We start from the raw sequence: 20306 nt of genomic DNA, 5'->3' as shown, positions 1-20306 counted from the left end.
TGGGTGTCTGTTTCTGCTTTGAACAGCAACAGGATGAAGGCTCTCCTTCCTCTCCCTGCCCCCAGGGCTCCCACTTTGGTCAGGGGTTCTTGCCCCATCCCTTCCTCAAGGGATTATGCAATCTTCTTATGGGGTCATCCTTGTTTCCTAGCTCTTCTGGCAGTGTGGATTGTAGACTAGTGATCCTTTGCTCTATGTCTAAAAATCAAAAATGAGTGAGTACATACCATGTTTATTTTTTGTGATTGGGTTACCTCACTCAGAATGATTTCTTCTAGTTCCAGCCATTTGCCTTCGAATTTCAAGATTCAATTTTTTTTTCTCCCCTCTGAGTAGTACTCCATTGTGTAAATGTATCACATTTTCTCTATCCATCCTTCAGTTGAGGGGCATCTAGGTTGCTTCCAGGTTCTGGCTATTACAAATAATGCTGCTATGAACATAGTGAAACATATGTCCTTATGATATGAGTGTGCATTCTTTGGGTATATGCCCAAGAGAGGAATTGCTGGATCTTGAGGTAGACTGATAAAGCATTTTCATCCCCCAGTGTGGTACAAGAAAAAAGGTGTTAGGATATTGTGAAGAAAGACGGAGCATGATAGTTATTACAACTAAAGAAAGTTATAAAGAATAAGTAAAGGGGGAAAATGAGAAAATGGAGAAAGACAAAATACAATTAAGCAAAATAAGAATTAAACAAAGAAATTAAGAAGTCTGTATGGGGCTGGGAATAGAGCTCAGAGGTAGAGTGCTTGCTTAGAAGAGAGAGAGAGAGAGAAAGGAAAGGAAGGAAGAGAGGGGGGAGGGGAGGGAGGGAAGAAAAGAAAGGAGGGAGGAAGGAAGGAAGGAAGAAAAGAAAATGAAGATTCAGAAAATAAAAAGACAAGTGAGATTCAAGTTTTAGAAACTTCTGTCACTATTTCTTCCTAACTGGAAGCTCCCAGTATAGTGCCTCTGTGGAATGCCAATCAGCTGGACTGGCCTGTCTCCCTTCCCTGTTGAGCAGGAGTCACGTCTCCTTTGAAGTTTCTCAGCGAGCAGCATGGGGTACACTCTCAGGGTAATGTCCACTCTGCCAGCTACTGTCTCCTTTCTACATGTGTCAGATTTTAATGCCGAAAGCCCCAAAGAGATTGAGCTGGTGCACATACAGACAAGTAGGCACACACACATAAATAAATAAGTATATAAATAAATACATTCCATCCCCAAACTCTGTAAGCTGGAGACAGGAAGATCTCTGGGGCTGGCTAGCCACCAACCTCACTCCACGTTCAATATGACCTCACTGATAGAGAATACCAATGTCCTCCACTAACTCCTGCGCTCACCCACACCATGAACATATCACGTGCACGCATGCACAAGTACACACACACACACACACACACACACACACACACAGAACGAATGCACCCCCCACTGCAGTTAAATTAAAAAAGAAAAGGCTTAGCTTACAATATTTGAACAAACACTTCTTAAAAATAAAATGAAATTCAACTCTATTTGTGCTCTCTGATAGCCTTTGTTTTTATGTGAATGTATCCGTTTCTGTGGGTCAGTGTTGTCCATTGATTGATACTTGATTTTATGTTTCAGCTTCCCAGTTCTGGAGACTTGTGGAGCATTCATGTAGACTTCGACACCAAACGCTTGGACCCCTGGGAACGAATCATACCGACCTTCAAGTACAGCAGGGATATCCCGTTCTTTGAGATGCTTGTCCCTACAGCAGACACAGTGCGCTATGGCTACCTAATGGAAAAGCTGCTGGCAGTCAAGCACTCAGTGTTGTTTACAGGGACAACTGGAGTCGGCAAGGTGGGAAACTGGTATCAGATGATAAGTGCTACCAAGAGTGAGGGGACTGTGGAGTTGGGGTCCTCAGCAATGGAGATAACACATTTTTCCCCAGGGGAAATTTGGTTTTCAGATTGTATCACTTTTCCAGGAAGAATTTATCACTGCAGAATCTATATAGACCCTGGGATTTCCCCCAAAGTTTATCAGTTACTGAATATATCCTCAGGAGGATGTCATCAACCAGGCTTTGAGTTTAAGGGCATTTCTGTACTTCTGCAATTGTCTCATGTTGTCTGGAAAGAAACTGCCCATGACAACTGTGTCCCCCAAGGACTGTTGATGAAGGTCATTCTGTCTGGTTTAAAGTATACTTTACACTGACATAGCCACAACTTTTCCATGTCATTTTAATTTGGAGGGGGGGGAGAAGAAAATCCTTAGAGGAAACCACACAAACCAGGATTCATTTTTTCCCTTCTATTTTATCACTAAGAAATGTGGGTCAGCAAGATGGCTCAGCAAATAAAGAAGCTTGCTGCAAAGATTGGCTACCTGGGTCCAATCCCTAGGACACAGGGCTTTGGAAGGAGAAAACCAATTCCTGTTAAGTTGTCCTCTGGCCTCCATACATGTACACCATGACACACAGGCACACCCACATACATGTTCACACATGCACACATAAATGCTCACACATACACGCACACACACATACATGCTCACACATGCACACAATAAATAAAATACAAATTTTAAAAGATTTCAAATAAAGAAATGTCAGTCTAACTCAGTATCAAATTGGGTGGGATGAATTTTGTTGTAGCTCTAAGTCTTTTTTCTGAGTTAAATATGATTAAAATATTTGGCTCTAATGACTATAACTGAAATCAATGTCCACAGGGAAAGAGTCCCAAACAGTTCCATCTAGATCCGGACTTCCTTCTTTTATCCTATTTCTCATTCACTGTGCTGGATCATAACCAATGTAGGCTCCTGAAAGCTATCACATTGAATATGGAATCAATTAACATATTCTTTTTTATTCAAAGTCTGTTATTACAAAAGGATTGCTGAATAGAATTCAAGATTCAGCTGGCTATGTCCCCGTTTATCTGAATTTTTCTGCCCAAACATCATCTTCAAGGACACAAGAGATCATTGAGTCAAAACTAGAAAGAAAACGAAAAAATATTCTAGGTAAGAATCATCATTCCAGGATTTTTTTTCCCCACACAAATTATTCATTAAGCCAATAAGTTGCACACAAAGAGAGCATGCTGAGGAAACCAACTTGTGGTGATCAGCCTAGTCCTCTGAGGAAAGCACCGAGCTCTCTTAAAGATCCTAGTGTCAAGCTGAGGGCCATGCCTCAACACAAGTTCCTGGAGAGCCCAAGTAAGGAGAATCTGCTGGCGGTTGTTGTTCTCATCTTCATATCTCACTGTGGACTGCAAGTCACTTATTTCTCCCACCATGGCCCTAGCTACTCTTCTCACAGCTGTGACAAACACCTGACAAAAGCACCATAAAGGAAGGTTTCGTTTGGGCTCATGGTTTGAGGGAGACAATTGGTCATAGTGGGAAAGCATGGCGGCAAGAAGGAGCAGGCGGTCACGTGGCATCTGCAGGCAGGAATCAGATGAGTGCTGGCACTCAGCTTGCTTCCTCCTCTTTTCATTTCTTATTTTTGTTGGGTCTGGATCCCCGTCCATGGGATGCTGCCACCTCCTCCATTCTCACACGTGCACCCAGAAGTGTGTCCCTTAGGTGATTCTAAGTGAAGTCAAAGTGAAGAATAACCATGACAGCTACCATCAGCCCGACCATCTTCAGTCTCTGACACTTCAAGACTCCCATTCTCTTCACCCAAGGTCCTCAAATCTCAATTCACTTTCAATGCTTAAAACCAGCAAAGGTCTTCATAGCCGGCATGTGGAGTTTCTGGGTTTGGTTAGAAGTAAGCCTAGCATTAGGTTTGTTTTCAGCCCAGGTGTATAGCATCTCCTTCTCTTTCCCTTATTAGCTAATTAGGTTTTTTTTAAGGTGTAATTTCCTGTCACTTTTAGATGTTTTAAGTCTGGGCCAATGTAAAACATCAATGCCAAGCCTAATTGAAAGTCAGTCTTTTTCTCTGTTGTAAGTAAGAGTTGTAGTTCCAGGTCCTGGTGTGCAGGGTAGTGTGGGGTGTTTTTATTAGCCCTGGAGGTCCTGACGTAGGGCTACCAACTGCCTCACTGACTCCTCTTGGCTCCCTTTTCCTTACTCAGCTAAACATGGCAGCAGATGCCAGTCTGAGTTTTTGACATGAGCTCCACATTTTTATGAATGATTCTCTTAGGTCTTTTCTTCCCAGTCTGGTCTTGCTACATGGCTTCTCTGGGGCAGAAGATGGTGTGGGGCCCTGAATTAGCTTCAGTTGCCTTGGAATCACCACCTATCATTCCTCCCGGCCATAGAACTATAGCTGTTTTCTCAAGCACTGAATGCCAGAATAGGGTGAACTCACCTACTGGGCTTCCTTCCTACTGTCCAGGAATTCCCATTGTTAGGATTGGGATGGTTTCAAATCTCAAAGCCCATTTTCCGTATCAGAATGGTGGAGGTGGCGTTCATTAATGGAAACCGTTAGTATCTGTCTTAATCAGGGTTTCTATTGCTGCAAAGAGACACCTTGACCACAGCAACTCTTATAAAGGAAAACATTTAATTGGGGGCTGGCTTAAGTTCAGAGGTTTAGTGCCTTGTCATCATGGTGGGAAGCATGGCAGCACACAGCAGACATGGTGCTGGAGAGGTAGCTGAGAGTTCTACATAATGGATCGGTAGAGCCACTGGCCTGGCTTGAGCATCTGAAAGTTCCAAGTCTGCCCCCAGTGCCTCCAACAGGGCCACACCTCCTAATAGTGGCACTCCCTATGGGCCTATGGGGGCCATTTTTTTTTCAAATCACCCTCTGCTTCCTTCTGTGGAAAGATAATTCCCTTCCTTCCCCATGCTTAGGCCCTCAGGTCATCTAGTCCTCACATCTGGAAAGGTCCAGACCTCCCTGGAGAGCTAGCATCATCGTGTGTTCGTGAGACTAAGGGTGGGGAACCACATGACACGATAATGTGAATGCCTGGACTAGATCTCTAGCTCCTAGAAGAGGGTGGGTGGACAGATCCCTGGTGACCCCAAATGCCCCAGTGATTCCACCCCCTCTCAACACTACTACACTGAGGACTACCCCTCAACATGAATTTTTGTAAGGACAAATCATTTTCAAGCAACAACAACAGCAGCAGCAAAATGACCTTACATTTTCTAATGACAAATTGTGATTCTTTTAAAACTCTTTTTTATTTTCCCAGGAGCACCAGGAAACAAACGAGTTGTGATTTTTGTTGATGATCTGAATATGCCCCGACTGGATCGCTATGGCTCCCAACCACCAATAGAATTGCTTCGGCAATATCAAGATTTTGGTGGATTTTATGATAGAAACAAACTCTTTTGGAAAGAAATACAGGTTAATTTTTAATTTTACACTAATTGGTATATTCAAGTATGGAATATTATTTGTCAGGGCTACTAAAACAAAAGACTACAGTCTGGGTAATTTGACCTATTTTTTTCATACTTCTGAAGGCTAGAAGTTCAAGATCAGTGAGTCAGCAGAATCTGTTCCTCTAGGACTTCTCTGCTTGATCTGTAGATGTCCTTCTTCTTCTCATGTCATTTTTTTTTTTTTTTGAGACAGGGTTTCTCTGTGTAGCAGCCCTGGCTGTCCTGGAACTCACTTTGTATACCAGACTGGCCTTGAACTCACAAAGATCTGCCTGCATCTGCCTCTCAAGTGCCGGGATTAAAAGGGTATGCCACCACCGCCCAGCTCCTCATGTCTTTACATGGGTTTACTAGTCTATTTTTTGTTGTTGTTGTTTGTTATTGTTGTTGTTGTTGTTGCTAACCACAGGCTGGGTAAGTTATGAAGAGATTTATTATGGATTGTGGTTTTGATACAAGAGCAAGAGGCTATGTGTGGTGACAGCTTTGCTGCTTCACCATTGGGATGGTGCAAGTGGTAGATAACACTAGAGAGATTTGTTCAAGTGTCTCCTCAGATAAGGAACCAATGATGAACCAAAATAAAGATACCATCAAAATCCAACCTGGCAAACCAATGAGTCTATGGGCTTACTTACAGGTGTAGATAAAGGATTATTTACAGGAACATGGATGACTCAAAGGCAACTGTGGGGTTGGATATGGTGGTGCATGCCTTTAATTCCAATACTTGGGAAGCAGAGACAAGTAGATTTCTGTGAGTTTAAGGTCAGCCTGGTCTACATCACAAGTTCCAGGCCAGCCAGGGTCACAGAGTGAAACCCTGTCTCAGAAGAAAAAGGGGCAGCTGCCTCACCCAAAGCTCACCCCTACTCCCAGCATGGGTGACAACTCATGACAACTGGATCTGGAGTTGGTTGCACAACTTGCAGGCAGCTCTACATTTCACAGAGTTTCCTCATCAGTCCTTACTACCTATATAACCTTGGAGATACAGGGACCTTGTAAATCTAGTAAGCTTCTGGTACTTCCTGGAATTTATGAGTTGTTTATATCCTGGTATGAACAAGCTTTCTTTTATAGGGGAAAATGCTATATAACAGCAAGGCTTCACATGGAGAAATATGAGGAGCATGTACCTTTTTGTTTGTCCCTGCACTCATGAGGCCAATAAAAAATCAACAGTGGAAGTATCACTCTGATGACCTTATCCAAAAAGTTACCATCTCAAAACAACATGGTTGTATTAAGCTTCTCCCCTCTACATGCCTCATAACAGGGATTAAAGTCCAAAATGAGTTATAGAGGAGGAAAACTGTACTCAAACTACAGCAATTGGCTTCCTTCTGTGTCCTAATTTCTTGTAGAGGTACCATTTGTCTTGTATTAGGGGTCATCCTAAAGACATCACTTTACATTAATCACCTCTTCAAATTCCCTGTCTCCAAAGGCAGTCAAATTTTACCACAAATTAGGACTTCAACATATTATTTATGGGGAAATTCAGTCTATAAAACATGGCTTGGTGTTTCTTGCCTTTAATTCAGTTCATTCCACCTGCATTGAGTTCTTGTCATGCTACTTTGGAGGATGAGTGCAAATGAGAGAGTCCTTGCCTCCAAGAGAGCCGAGTTCTGGAATGTAGACAGACATTTGTACTGAAAGACTATGAGTAGGGGAGGCAAAGAGAATTCAGGGTTGGGATTGGGTTAAAGATGAGAGACAAGGTGGTTGGGAATCTAGATAATAAAGGCAGAACAAAGGGAATGAACACTTTACATCCCATGAACAGGGAATCTGAAATAGTCTAGCCGTGTAAAATGTGACTCCAGAAGAGCAAGAGGAACAGAACTAACGTCTCAGAGGGCTGTGGGTCCATGATGAGGAATGTGGGTTTATCCTTTCAGTGATGGGGAGTCTTTGAAGCAAGTGTTCAAGAAGGAGCTCCTTAGCTGTGGGAAAGTAATGGATTAGAATAGGTGCAATAATAGAGAGTCTGGAGTCTAACCCTCAATTCTGATAGCTGTGGGTGCTGTGCTTTCGTCTCCATCAGCTGCTTTTTTCTCTGACTTCCAGGGGGCTGGAAAGTTCAGGCCTGCAGTGAGCCACTGCATGTTCTCAACCACAAAGAACAGAGAATCTGTAGCCCCTAAGAGGAGAAAAGATGAGAGTCAGCCCAAGTAGCATGTGCCACCAACAAGCCATCACAGTATTTAAGAGTCTGAGGGAGAAAGGGGACACTGCATTGACTGCCTGCTCTGTTTCTAATCTGCAAAGGGATGTGTCTGGGGTGTCTTTACTATGAGCAAAATGACTTACTCCAGGCATGTCCCTTTGTGGAACGTTTGCTCATAGTAAAGACAAATTGCACCAAGCTCTGTTATGTCATTTAACTCTCCCAGCATTCCTGCAAATCAATGTTGTTATTAGCTCAAAGACAAATAGACACAGCCCAAATGTATGGGTTATCTGTTGTAAATATTTCCCTGATCACTTATTCCTTTTCATTTCCATGGTCATTATGTGAAGCCAAGTCCTCTCTCACATAGACTTATGAAGCTAGTAGTCTCTATCTCACAAGACTATCCGCTGGATTAAACTAATACAATAAATTGATCTCTGGACACCCTAGGCCCATTCCCTGATCTGCAGACAGCCAGAGTGGACTTTTGGTCTCTACTGTTTGTTCTTAAAGATTTATTTTTTACTTTGAATTATGTGCCTATTGGGGGAGATATACACATGCCTCCATGGAGTCCAGAAGAAGGGGTTTGATCCCCTGGAGCTACAGTTAAGTCACTTGATGTGGGTGCTAGGAATGAAACTCTGCAACAGCAAACTATGGTCTCCTGAGAGACAGAAGGCCTTCTTAAACACTGAGCCAGCTTGCCAGCCCCCATAGTGACTTTTTCAAACTATAGTCCTAACACTGCCAACTGAACAACTTAGTTAAACATCCAAGACCTTGGTTTTTCTATCATGAAATGAGGGTAGTAACAGCAACCTCAGATAGTCATGGGTTTGCAATGCTGGCTCAAAAGAATGTTGGTTCTGAGTCTGATATTAGAGAGGACAGGTCTTACCTTTTTCTCTGCAGAATGACCCAAGTGGCTCTCTCTCCACACAGGATGTGACAATTGTATCAGCTTGTGCACCTCCAGGAGGGGGCCGCAACCCCGTGACACCCCGCTTTATCCGCCACTTCAGCATGATGTGCCTCCCCACGCCCTCAGAGCACAGTCTGAAGCAGATTTTCCAGGCGAGTGTGGATTCTAACTTAAACAAGACGGGAAAAGAAAACATGTAACATGAGATCCTTGGATCTCATGGTCCAAATGGCCCACTGTGTTTCTAGGGACCCCATCCATCCCTTTCCTAATGAGGAAACATGAGGCCATGGGCACCCAGAGAGAAGCTGACAGGTGTCTACATCATTGAGATCTGGATGTGTGGTCTCACAGGCATACCATTTAGGAATGCAGACAGATTGAACGAAGCATTTATTCTTAAGGCATATTTCTCCCACTGCCCAGTCCTCACCTCTGCTCACACTTCAGACATGACCTCCAGGCCTGGGTCTCCCTTTAAAACACATGCCACTCCAGGCAGCTCCAGTTCAACACATCTCAGACAGACTTACCTCATCGACTGTCCCACAACTGCTGTGAACAATCAGCCATCTTTCTGCCACCTGTACTAACCTCCCCAAGGGACAGATTCCTCATCTTGTAGAGGGGAAACACATTGTTGCCTTAACCTATCAGTGCTTGGAAGTGTCCAATAAATGTGAAACATTATTCTGAAAAGAATGATGACAAAGCATGAATTAGGAAGGGTGTGCCATAGCCAATCACCCAAGACTGGTCTTGGAGGAGGATTCGAACTGACAGAAAGGAACGAGATCCCAGGAACAGAGAGTTCTTGAGTGAACAGTCACTGAGACAGGAAATGGGAAGTTCATGGCAAGGCACATATCAGCCATGAGTTCCACTCAGTCAACCCAAACAACCGCAAATCACAAGAAAAAAAGCCTGTTCTTGAAAATGAATTCCGAAATGAGCAAGGACCTGACACACAGATGCCTCTGTGTTGGACTTTAGCCCTGTAGTTGCTCTATAGAAAAGGGTATCAGAACTAGAGTACTTGAAAGACAAATATTTGGTTTTTTTAAAAATCTAACTCATATTACATTTCTGGTTCTAGGCCATCTTGAATGGCTTCCTGTCTGACTTCCCTCCAGCTGTAAAGCAAACTTCATCAAACATTGTGGAAGCCGCAGTTGAGATTTATAACAGGATGAGTGTGGACCTCCTGCCAACCCCAGCCAAGTCCCATTACGTCTTTAACCTGAGAGATTTATCCAAGTGTGTGCAAGGTAGCAAACTGAACCTTCATCCTTGGTTCTGCATTTCCACTGCCCTCCACCAGCTCTCTCAGAATCATGTTCACCAAGGTGTCTATGACTCAACTAGCCACCCCTACATGATGCTTGATCTCTACCGTCCATATGAAATCTAGGATGAGAAGACTTCCTGGCATGGTTCATTGAGGTGGGAAGACCTGCCCACTATGGGCGGCACTATTCCCTGTGTTTGAGATCCAGACTATGTAAGAAGGAGAAAGTGAGCTGAACAAACATTCTACTTCTCCACTTTCCTGTCCCTGCTACCTGACTGTGGATGTGCTGTGCAGCCATCCCATGCTCCTATTCATATGACCTACTTGAGAAGATGAACCTGGAGCTGTGAGGGAAACTAAAACCTTCCTTCTTCCTAAGCTGCTTCCATCGGGGTATTTTATCACAGCAACAGGAAGGTAGCTAAGGCACAGAGCATAACTTACACCCCTACCTCAGCTGAACCCCAGAACTTTCTCGAATCTCCAACATCCATTCCACTTGTCACTTCCAGATGAGAGAGAGAGAGAGAGAGAGAGAGAGAGAGAGAGAGAGAGCTGAAAAACAGAACCAACCAGACCAAAGATGCCTCATCTCCCAAATCTCCCGGACAACCTGTCTCTTCCTGCCCTGAGCTGAACTGTCCCCATACACCTCCTCTGATATCAAGTTCCATCTCCATCTGCCTCATTGGAGATTTGGTTCTTATAATTCCCACTTCACTTTTATAGTATCCGCTTTTACTAGATCAAGTTAATTCTCCCAAGGCACTCTTCCTCTCCTTTTCTAGAAAGACTCCTGAAAAAAAAAATGGCCTCTCCTCATGATACCTCCAGTTCTACCTTTAATACATGTTGATCAAAGCTTATACCTAACCCTGGACTTAACTTCCCTTCCCATAGGCCAGATCTCAGTGTTTGGCACTGCCCCCTATGCCATCCCAGCAGTCCAGGGTAGAAGCTCTCCTGCGTTCCCTATTAGGTCCCTGGCTGTTGTCACTCCATCTGCGTCAATGGCTGCTCATCCACCCTGCCTTGAAATTGCGGTCCCTGGGTTCTGTCCTCAGTCCATTTTTTGTGCAACCTCCTCAGTCTCCTCAGTCAATTCTCCCGTCTAAGTGGGTACCTCCCAACTCAACATTCTTCCCAGTGTCTCATTCAGATGCCTAATTGGACTTCTTAAAGTTAGCAGATTGAAAGTAGATTCCTAGCCAGATGTGTTAATGCACACCTTTAATTCCAGCACTCAGGAGGCAGAGGCAGGCAGGTCTCTGTGGGTTCCAGGCCAGCCTGGTCTACAAAGTGTGTTCGAGGACAACCAGAGCTGCATAGTCCCTATCTCTCTCCCTCTCCCTCTCCCTCTCCCTCCGCCCCCCCCACACACAAATAGATTCTTCATCCCTCCACCATTGGCCCTCGAGGGGACTACCTCTAGTCACAGGCCTTGAACAACAAACCTTTCAAAATATATCCCAAAGCTTTCCATCCCAAGCTGGACTTAAGTGCTTACTGTTTTATTAAACTATTTTAAGTGGTTCCATAAATGCAAATTTTCCCTTTTTTCCCCTTTTTTTAAAAAAACACACAGGTATTCTCCAATGTGATCCAGGAACAATAAGAGAAGAACTCCAGATATTTAGACTGTTTTGCCACGAGTGTCAAAGAGTATTCCATGATCGTTTGATCAATAATGAAGACAAACACTACTTCCATGTCATTTTGACAGAAATGGCCAGTAAATATCTTTATTTAGCTATCTTTTATTTTTTTAAAAAAAATGGGAAAGTAATTTGGTTTCCATAAGGGAAATGAAACAAGTTTGAACTTTAGTTATTCGTAAGTAAAATTTTTGATAACTCAAATATATATAAGTATTATGAAAAACAGTTACTAGTATAGAGAAAGGTTTGGCAGTCTTAATCAGGAATGAAATTAGAATTAGAGGCAGGAAAGAGGAGAAATAGAATATTGTCTGATAAGAATCCAGGATAGCATGTTTCCTCTCATACGAGGAATAGAAAGAGATTCAGAGAATATTGATGAATGCTATAACAGAAGAAGTATAGGGAGGAAGCAATCCATGATATGGGAGGGAACAAAAGAGGGTTGCGGGTGAACAGAAGGACAAATATCACATGTCTTCTATCATGGGGAATCTAGATGTAACTATATATTTATACACATATGTCACACATATAGGGCATGGATGCAGATAGGATTGGTTAGTGGGAAGAGGATTAGGAGGAAAGGAGAGGAGTGTATAAGAGAAAATACAAATAAAAATAATGACCTGCATGATCAAAATAGTATAATGAAACCCATTATTTTACATGGTAACTACAAAACATATTTTTGTCTGGGTGTAGTGTCTCATTTCAATAATCCAAGCACCCAGGAGTCTCCAGCAAAAGGATTGCCAGGAGTTTGAGGCTAGCATTGGCTAGGGTTTGAGACTCTGTCTCAAAAAAAAAATTATGCTTTTAATTTTAAAAAATAGATTAAAATAAAAAGAAATTACTATAATTCTAACATAGTCCTTTTTATTGAATAAGTCTTCAATATTTACTATTTAACAGGAGTTCTAAATACTCAATAAATAACTTAAATCTGGGAAATTATCCACCCAACTAAAATAGTATGTTGTTTGCATAGCTCTATCTGTTTTCATATCAGCTGCAAATACTATCCTGTAGATCTTATTACACTGCTACATTCAAGCTGAATCCCATAGTAAAGCTGCTTTTGTGTTTTAACAGACAAGCACTTTGGAATTTCAATTGACCTGGAATATTTTTTAGACAAACCTATCATATTTGGAGACTTCATTAAGGTGAGTAGTTTGTTGCTTAACTGGGCTTGAATGTTTTAGCGCATTTGCTGTTTTCCAAATCCAGTTCATCGGCACATCTATACAAATACATTCTGCATTTGTGACGATTAAACATCTAAGCCAAGTGTGGGCATGGGCACATGGGCAAAACCTGCCTGCTGCCTAGTTTTTATAAATGCATGGTATCTAAGCGCAGCTACACTCACTTTTTAGTGTGTGTCTCTATGGCCACCTGTACCCAATAATAGCAGAATACGGTAGCAGAGGCAAAGACAGGGTGATCTGCAACACCAAAAACATTCACTCTCTGGTCTTTTGCAGCAAAAGTTACATTCATTTTGGTGATGGCTCAAACTCACACCATCAGAAGGAGGCAAAGAGGTTCCGTGCCTTTACTCAGGCCCAGAATCCTATATTCTACATGATTGTGAAACCCCTGGTCAAATGCTTCCAGCCATGGCAGCTTATTAGTCAAAGGAGCTGCCCTCTTCACTTCAAAAAATAAAGCTCTACTTAGTGGCATTCTTATATTTAACTACCTTTTATATCATTGTATGCTTCTCTTCTCTTCTCTCCTTCCAAAATTTCCACACATGGGCCTAATTTTACTCTCTGAACATTCCTAGAACACATCTTCCATCTCTACCCCACTCCACCCCTCCTACACAGCAAACTACCATCTGCTTCTACAAAACTGACTCTCACTTGGGGAACACATTCTTAATGTCTCCAGGCCAAGGGCCACACCCATTTTTGTTCACTGAAGTCTCAGCCTCACACACAGAGCAAGGTACATAGCAGCCTGCCAATCAAGGCTAATAATTTGATAATAAACAAACTGGTCCTTCTGTGAGTATTACCACCTGGCAGGGGGTAAAGGATAATTTATTTGTGTGAAATATGCCTATTTAAAGTTACCATTAAAAATTAAGGTCCTACAGCCGTAGATGCCTATGCAAGTCTGTACAAGGTTAAAGCAGTCAGTATTCCCCATGGGCGCCCACACTCCTAGATAAGGAGCTATTAGCAATTGGTGGCTGGCTGCTGGGGGAGGGAGAGTCCATTTTCTTCAGGGATGTGGCCCTGATAGTTTGCTTACCCGTGTTCCAATGGGCACACCTACACCCATGCACATACAGGTAATACTGATAGGACTCAGTGGTTATAAAAATTCAACCAATCAATTAATTCTTTAGAAAAAGACAACATGAATTAGGAGGGGGATATAGAGGGACATATTAGAGGAATCGAGGGGAAGATGGCTATATAAATATGTTATATGCATGTTTGAAATTACCAATGGAATTTTTAAAAGGAAAGAAAGACTAAACACAACAAAGTAAGTAAAAATAAATAAGGCTCAAGGGCTTTCTCACAAATTATGTTGCATGTGGTTTCAGTGACAGCTTTATCAATTGAAAGGATAAAAACAGGCCTGGGGAGATGGCTGAGTCCATAAAGTCAGATCCCCAGAACTCCATGTAAAAATCCAGGTGCAGTAATATACACTTATAATCCTAGCAATAGCAAGATGGTTAGCAGAGATGGGGATCCCTGAAAACTGCAGGCCAACTAGCCTGGCCTACTTTGCAAAGTTGCATGCCTATAAGACAAAAAAATGGAAGGCTTCCAAGGATAGATATCATATCACCCAAGATTGTCCTATGACCCCCACAATATAATATACACAGCTACTCATGCACATACTCTCTCTCTCTCTCTCACTCTCTCTCTCTCTCTCCCTCTCTCTCTCTCTCTCTCTCTCTCTCTCTCTCACACACACACACACACACACACACACACACACACACACACACACACACGCAGGGAAGGAGGAGCGGGGAGTAAAATAGATGAACCAGACCTGAGTTGGAGGCATGATTAAATGGTAGAGCATTTGCCTACCTTGTGTGAGGCCCTTGGTGAGAGCAGAACTCTCTTAGCTTTGCCCAGATATATTTTAGTAGGTGCCTCCCAGAAATTGCTATGGCATAGAAAAGGCATCCTCAATTGGTCCAACCAAGGAACCCAATTCCTTTTCATTTACACCTGATTTTTATTCTCAACAATATTTAGCTCTAGGTGACTGCTGTTGTCAAAAAAACAAACAACAACAAAACCACATATAGTCCAGGAATGATCATTCATAGAGATAGCAATTTTCCATACATGTTTTCAGTTGCCTTTGTGAATGTCAACAGCCTAACAGTAAAGTATGAACCAGAGTACTGGATTGCACACCAAAAAATTAACATTATTCCAAACTCCTTTCTGCATGAATTTTATTACAAAAAAAAAAAACGTTGACATTGCAACCTACCACTTGGGAAGGTAAAGTGAAATGAATAATCCAGATTGTGTGTGTCATGTGTCTATGTGAGGTAATTGATCCAGTTTGGCTTGTTCCCATAAAATAAATGTTTTACAGTTTGGAATAGATAAGGCTGACCGAATTTACGATGATTTGCCTGACATGGAGAAAATTGGGAATGTTCTACAGGACTATCTTGATGACTATAACCTCACAAACCCTAAGGAAGTAAAGCTGGTGTTCTTCCAGGATGCCATAGAGCACGTGTCAAGGTACAGTGCTACCAGGCCCCCAGTTAAACACCGATCTTATTTGTTTTTCAGTAGAAGACAATTTCAGATGCATTGATAGATGAGTTGAAGTCTTGTAGAAATACTCAATGTGGACTAAAAGATAGCTTATAATGTTTTTCAAACATTTAATTTGTGTGTGTGTGTGTGTGTGTGTGTGTGTGTGTGTGTGTGTGTGTGTGTGTGTGTGTGGTGCCTGAGGTGTCCAGAAAAGGATGTTGTATCCCCTGAAGCTGGAGCTACAGCAGTTGTGAACTGCCTATTGTGGGTGCTAGGAACAAAATCCAGGTCCTCTGGAAGAGCAGTACATACTCTTAATCACTGAGCCATCTCTCTAGCCCCAAAATATATCTTAGTATGCCTTAAATAAATGCCACATGAATTTTCTATGAAATCTCACAGGTTATTATTGCTAAATGTGGAGGTGTTAGATTTATTTATGTGTATAGGTGTGTTGTCTACAGGCATATATGTATACTCTGTACTGTGTGTGTGTGTGTGTGCAAAACCTTTGGTGGTTAAAAGAGAGTGTTGGATTCCCTGTAACTGGATTTACAGATGGTTATAAACACCATGAAAGTGCTGGCAGCCGAACCTGAATCCTCAGCAAGAACAACAAGTGCTCTTAACTTACACTAAGCTATTTCTCTAGCCCCTATTATTGCAAAATATTAATCAATTTTATTTGTTTATTTTTATCCTGGCCTAGTTACAAACATTATATAAAGTGGTTTAAAAGGTATATTAGGCTAATTACACATGTGTCTACAGAGGAAGCTCAAGATTATAGTACTGAACCCTGATGAGAGATCCATTGCTTAAAAGTGTGACTCCTATTCACTTACAGCTCTCTTGGAGGGACAGTCCTCACATGTGGGCATAGAACCTGAATATCTTCTGTTCTTGGAATACATACGTTTTGTAGAGTAGTTCATGTCCTTTTAGACAATCTACGTCTTAAAATGACCTTTCCAAGTGAGCTAGCATTTGCCTTCTGTGACTTCTGGTGTCAGGTCCATCCTATGTAGTAGGAACAATGAGGTGTAAAATCATGTCATACATGTTATCATATCACAGGCCCCTCTTGGCTCAGTATCCCAGTCTCTCTGCAAATAATGCTCAGAGAATGTTCCACTTGACTTTTTAGACATGCTAACTAACCCCCATTGGCTCTACTTCACCATTGTCTGTTATGGCTATAGGCCACTCTCTTGGGGTATCTCTTGTAGTTTCATCAGACAGTACCTGGAGTTCCTGGAGCATCTGTCCTCAGATGCTCTCTCCACATGCCCCTCTGTGGTAGCATTGGGATGTCTTGGCTTCCCTAAATGATGGCCCTAGCCCCAACAGCAAGAGCAGAAGAAAAGCCAAATGGCCCTACTACTTAGCTTTGGGAGTCATACCTGTTCTGCTAGACCTATTCTTTTCAGTCAAACCAGCCACACAAGTACACCCAGGCTCACGAGAAAAGAGCAGAACTCTAGCCCTTGATGGGATCCAAGAACAAATTGGGCCAGGAACAATATTGCAGCCAACTTTTGGGCTATGTCATGGAAAAAATAGATACACTTTCCCAAGTCTTCTCTCTAATGAATGACAATCTTGGGAATCATATTCAAACCCTTGCCCCTAACTCCATTGCATGTGTCCCAAACCAGAACAGGCCCAATTTTTCATAAAAACTCTATTACTGTTTTAAAATCATTCCCATGCTTCCCTTATCTTTATCCTCACCAGGCACAACTATCCCTTGTAATTCCAGAACTTGAGAGGGTGGAGCAAGATTGCTACAAGTTTGAGGCTAGCCTGGGCTATTATATCAAGACTTGTCTCAAATCTCTCTCAAGTTAGCCTGGATCTCTCATGTTACTTATTAAAATAGAATTTAGCCTTTAATATGCTTAACTTCATAGATTTCTGATACTGTACTTTAAAAGTGGTACCCATATTTGGTGAAATAGTTTTTTCAAAGATCAGCTTGAAATTATTAGTGTGATCAGGGTTTCACTTCAATTACAACTACAGCAAAAAATTTAACACTCTGATGGTTTACCCTCCTGTCAACCACATTTTAGTGGTGGTCCTTGTTCAGGCTGACAATTAAATCCCAAGGATTTGTTACACATAATACCAAGTAAAGTCTTCCATGTGGGGCTGGAGAGATGGTTCAGAGGTTAAGAGCACCGACTGCTCTTCCAGAGGTCCTGAGTTCAATTCCCAGCAACCACGTGGTGGCTCACAACCATCCGTTATGATATCTGGTGCCCTCTTCTGGTGTGAAGATATACATGGAAGCAGAATGTTGTATACATATTAAATAAATAAAATCTTAAAAAAAAAGTCTTCCATGTGTCCTCCATTTCTGCTCTCCAACTCAAATTCAAAAAGTCATGTTTGTCACAGCTTGCATTATAGTATGGCCACTTATCACTGGGTTATTAAGATACTGCTTGGTTCCCATCTGTTCTTTATTCAACATACCCACAGGCTGTATGTGAACACTTTTCATTCCCATAGATAAACTCCATTTAAAACACTGATGATAGTTTTTGAAAAAAATATTGTTACATTTTCTATTTTGTTTTCAAGAATTTGTTGATACCATCACTCCCAGGGGTGGTCATATGATCATCAATATTCAGGCTTGTACTCCATGGGTATTGCTCACTCTTATACATCCTCCTGCCTTCTTGGAATTTTAAATTTTCTTCCTCTGTATATCTTCAGACTTACTTAGGATAGGCTTGCAGATTGTCTCTGAGCTATAGTGCGACATTTTCCTTTTCTCTCAGTCTCTCACCATTGCCTCATGAAATGACACCTTGAGGACTGTTGTGTGGCCAGCCCATGTAGATCCATTTCTATGGGGGAAGTCTTATTATTCCTGCTTTAGATACTCACAAATTTTTTTAAGTTGTGTCAAAAATATAGATCTCAAAGATAGAAGTGGTAATACAGATTGCAATTCCAACGCTTCAATATTTGTTTGTGTGTGATGTGTAGGGAGGGGGCAGAGGGCAACTTGTAAGAGTTGATTCTTTCCTTCTACCATGTGGGCCCTGGGGATTGAACTCAGGTCTTCAGGCTTGGCAGCAAGTGCCCTTAAACCCATTGAGCTATCTCTTTAGTCCACAGACACCTCCAGTGTTTCTTGTTTCTCCTTCTGTAGCTGCTGTCATGAGGTCTCTAAAATTCTATTTTCTTCTTCCCATTGTTTATCCCCCCTTGCTTCCATGTTCTTCCTCATGCTTTCCATAGTGTTCTCTCTCTCTCTCTCTCTCTCTCTCTCTCTCTCTCTCTCTCTCTCTCTCTCTGCATTTTTTGAACATGTCTTCTACCTCACCTGCTCCATTTCCCATGATATCCTATGTGAGATATTCAGCTTCTGCTAACCTCCTTCTCAGGTTAGTGGTCACATTTATCCATATCTCTCCATTTTTCTCCTGGACTCAGGCTCTGTGTTCTCCTCCTTGGGTGTCCAGTCTAACAGCATGACCACTGCACTGTTTTAAATCTTCACTGAAGTGAATCAGCAAGTGTCTTACGCACTGTTGGATCGCTGTGAAGAGACACCATGAGCAAGGGAATGTAGAAAAGAAAGTGTTTGGTGAGGATTAGAATCCTTGACCATCATAGGCAGGCATGATGCTGGAGCAGTGGCTGAGAGGCTGTATTTGATCTACAGACACAGCGGGTGGGGCTAACTGCAAATGGCATGGAACTTTGAAACCTCAAATCCTGAGCCCAGTGACACACCTACTCCAACAAGGCCACACCTCCTAATTTTTCCCAAGAAATCCCACCAACTGGGGATCAGCATTCAAACATATGAGCCCATGGAAACCATTCTTACTCAAACCACAACAACTTTTTAAAATGTTGTTGCTCTGTACAGTGACTGGCCCTATTGACACCCCTACCCACTTCAGAACCACCGTGTCTTTCTCTAGATCCCATGATTTTTGTGCATGCTTACCTGTCCAGGTGGAGACTTGGGCTTTGCTGATAGATGAACCATATCCAAGACCTGACAAAACCCTTTACACTTAAACAAAGAGAAAATAAATCTTCCTTTATTTTAAATTTGCATGCCTAAGGCAGAGAGCCACCAGCCTGTGGTGAAGCAGGGGAGAGATGGAGAAAGGAGCCAGCAATAGCATTCACCCCACCATGATTTGCCTGAGATCGCCTGCTTCTCTCTTGCATACCCAGCTGTGCTGGCCACAGCCAGCCCCACCGTAGCAGGCCCTCTCAGCAGAAGCCATGTCTGTGGTCCTGAATTCAATCTTCCTCTGCTTTGCTTCCTGCAGGATTGCACGGATGATCCGCCAGGAAAGAGGCAATGCCCTGCTGGTCGGAGTAGGAGGCACAGGGAAGCAGTCCCTCACCAGACTCGCAGCTCACATATGTGGTTACAAGTGTTTGCAAATTGAACTTAGCCGAGGGTATAATTATGACACTTTCCATGATGATCTGAGGAAGCTGTACAAGATGGCTGGTGTGGAAGACAAAAATATGGTTTTCCTTTTCACAGACACCCAGGTACGTATTCAAGCAGTGAGCATGTAGGGTTGTAACCCCATGAGAACCTACTGTGAACACATGGGGTCCACTGTGTTTTGAGGATGGGTAAAGTATAGAAGATCGTTGCTCCTCCCAGCCTGATGTCCTCTTTTTTTTTTTTTCCTTTTCTTTATAACCCACTGAGTCCATTTAATTCCACCCATGTGTGCATGGGTATACAGCCATCCACTGAAGCATTGGCAACCTACTTGTGGCTGTCCCCATGGAAAAAAAAACTGACTCACCCAATCTCATCAGCCATCAGAGATCAGTAGGTTCTTAGCAATGGGTAAGGCTTTGCACACCCTTTCCCATCCATGTTGGAACTGGCTTGAGAGCGTGCAGATCTTATGCAGATAGCCACAGCTGTGGTGAGTCATGAGTACAAAGCCGCACCATGTTCATAAGACACCATTTTGTGGTAGTGCTCCCTTAGAGAAGTCAATGTGGCCAACTTTGCTCTTGCTTAAAAGACAAAGACATGCCAATTAAATTCTCTAAAAGGAAGTACTTATAAACACAAATTAACAAAAGTAAATATTAAACATCACAGAAGTTATTACTA

General features: G+C 42.4%; 1 protein-coding gene across 1 annotated transcript in view; it reads left to right on the top strand.

Annotated features, from left to right (window-relative positions):
* Dnah6 (dynein axonemal heavy chain 6) overlaps window positions 1-20306 on the top strand; it is a 192975-nt gene that overhangs the window by 102514 nt on the left and 70155 nt on the right. Inside the window, exons 38-46 of the mRNA XM_027429458.2 lie at window positions 1603-1824; window positions 2856-3003; window positions 5157-5314; window positions 8480-8611; window positions 9556-9727; window positions 11336-11482; window positions 12504-12577; window positions 15006-15160; window positions 19489-19720. Coding sequence (XP_027285259.1) covers window positions 1603-1824; window positions 2856-3003; window positions 5157-5314; window positions 8480-8611; window positions 9556-9727; window positions 11336-11482; window positions 12504-12577; window positions 15006-15160; window positions 19489-19720 — 1440 coding nt within the window. The remainder of the gene's footprint in view (window positions 1-1602; window positions 1825-2855; window positions 3004-5156; window positions 5315-8479; window positions 8612-9555; window positions 9728-11335; window positions 11483-12503; window positions 12578-15005; window positions 15161-19488; window positions 19721-20306) is intronic.

The sequence above is a fragment of the Cricetulus griseus genome, chromosome 8, assembly GCF_003668045.3.
Source record: "Cricetulus griseus strain 17A/GY chromosome 8, alternate assembly CriGri-PICRH-1.0, whole genome shotgun sequence".
Taxonomy (NCBI): Eukaryota; Metazoa; Chordata; class Mammalia; order Rodentia; family Cricetidae; genus Cricetulus; species Cricetulus griseus.
The sequence above is the reverse complement of the archived record's forward strand: the minus strand, read 5'-3'. Positions and strand labels throughout refer to the sequence as shown.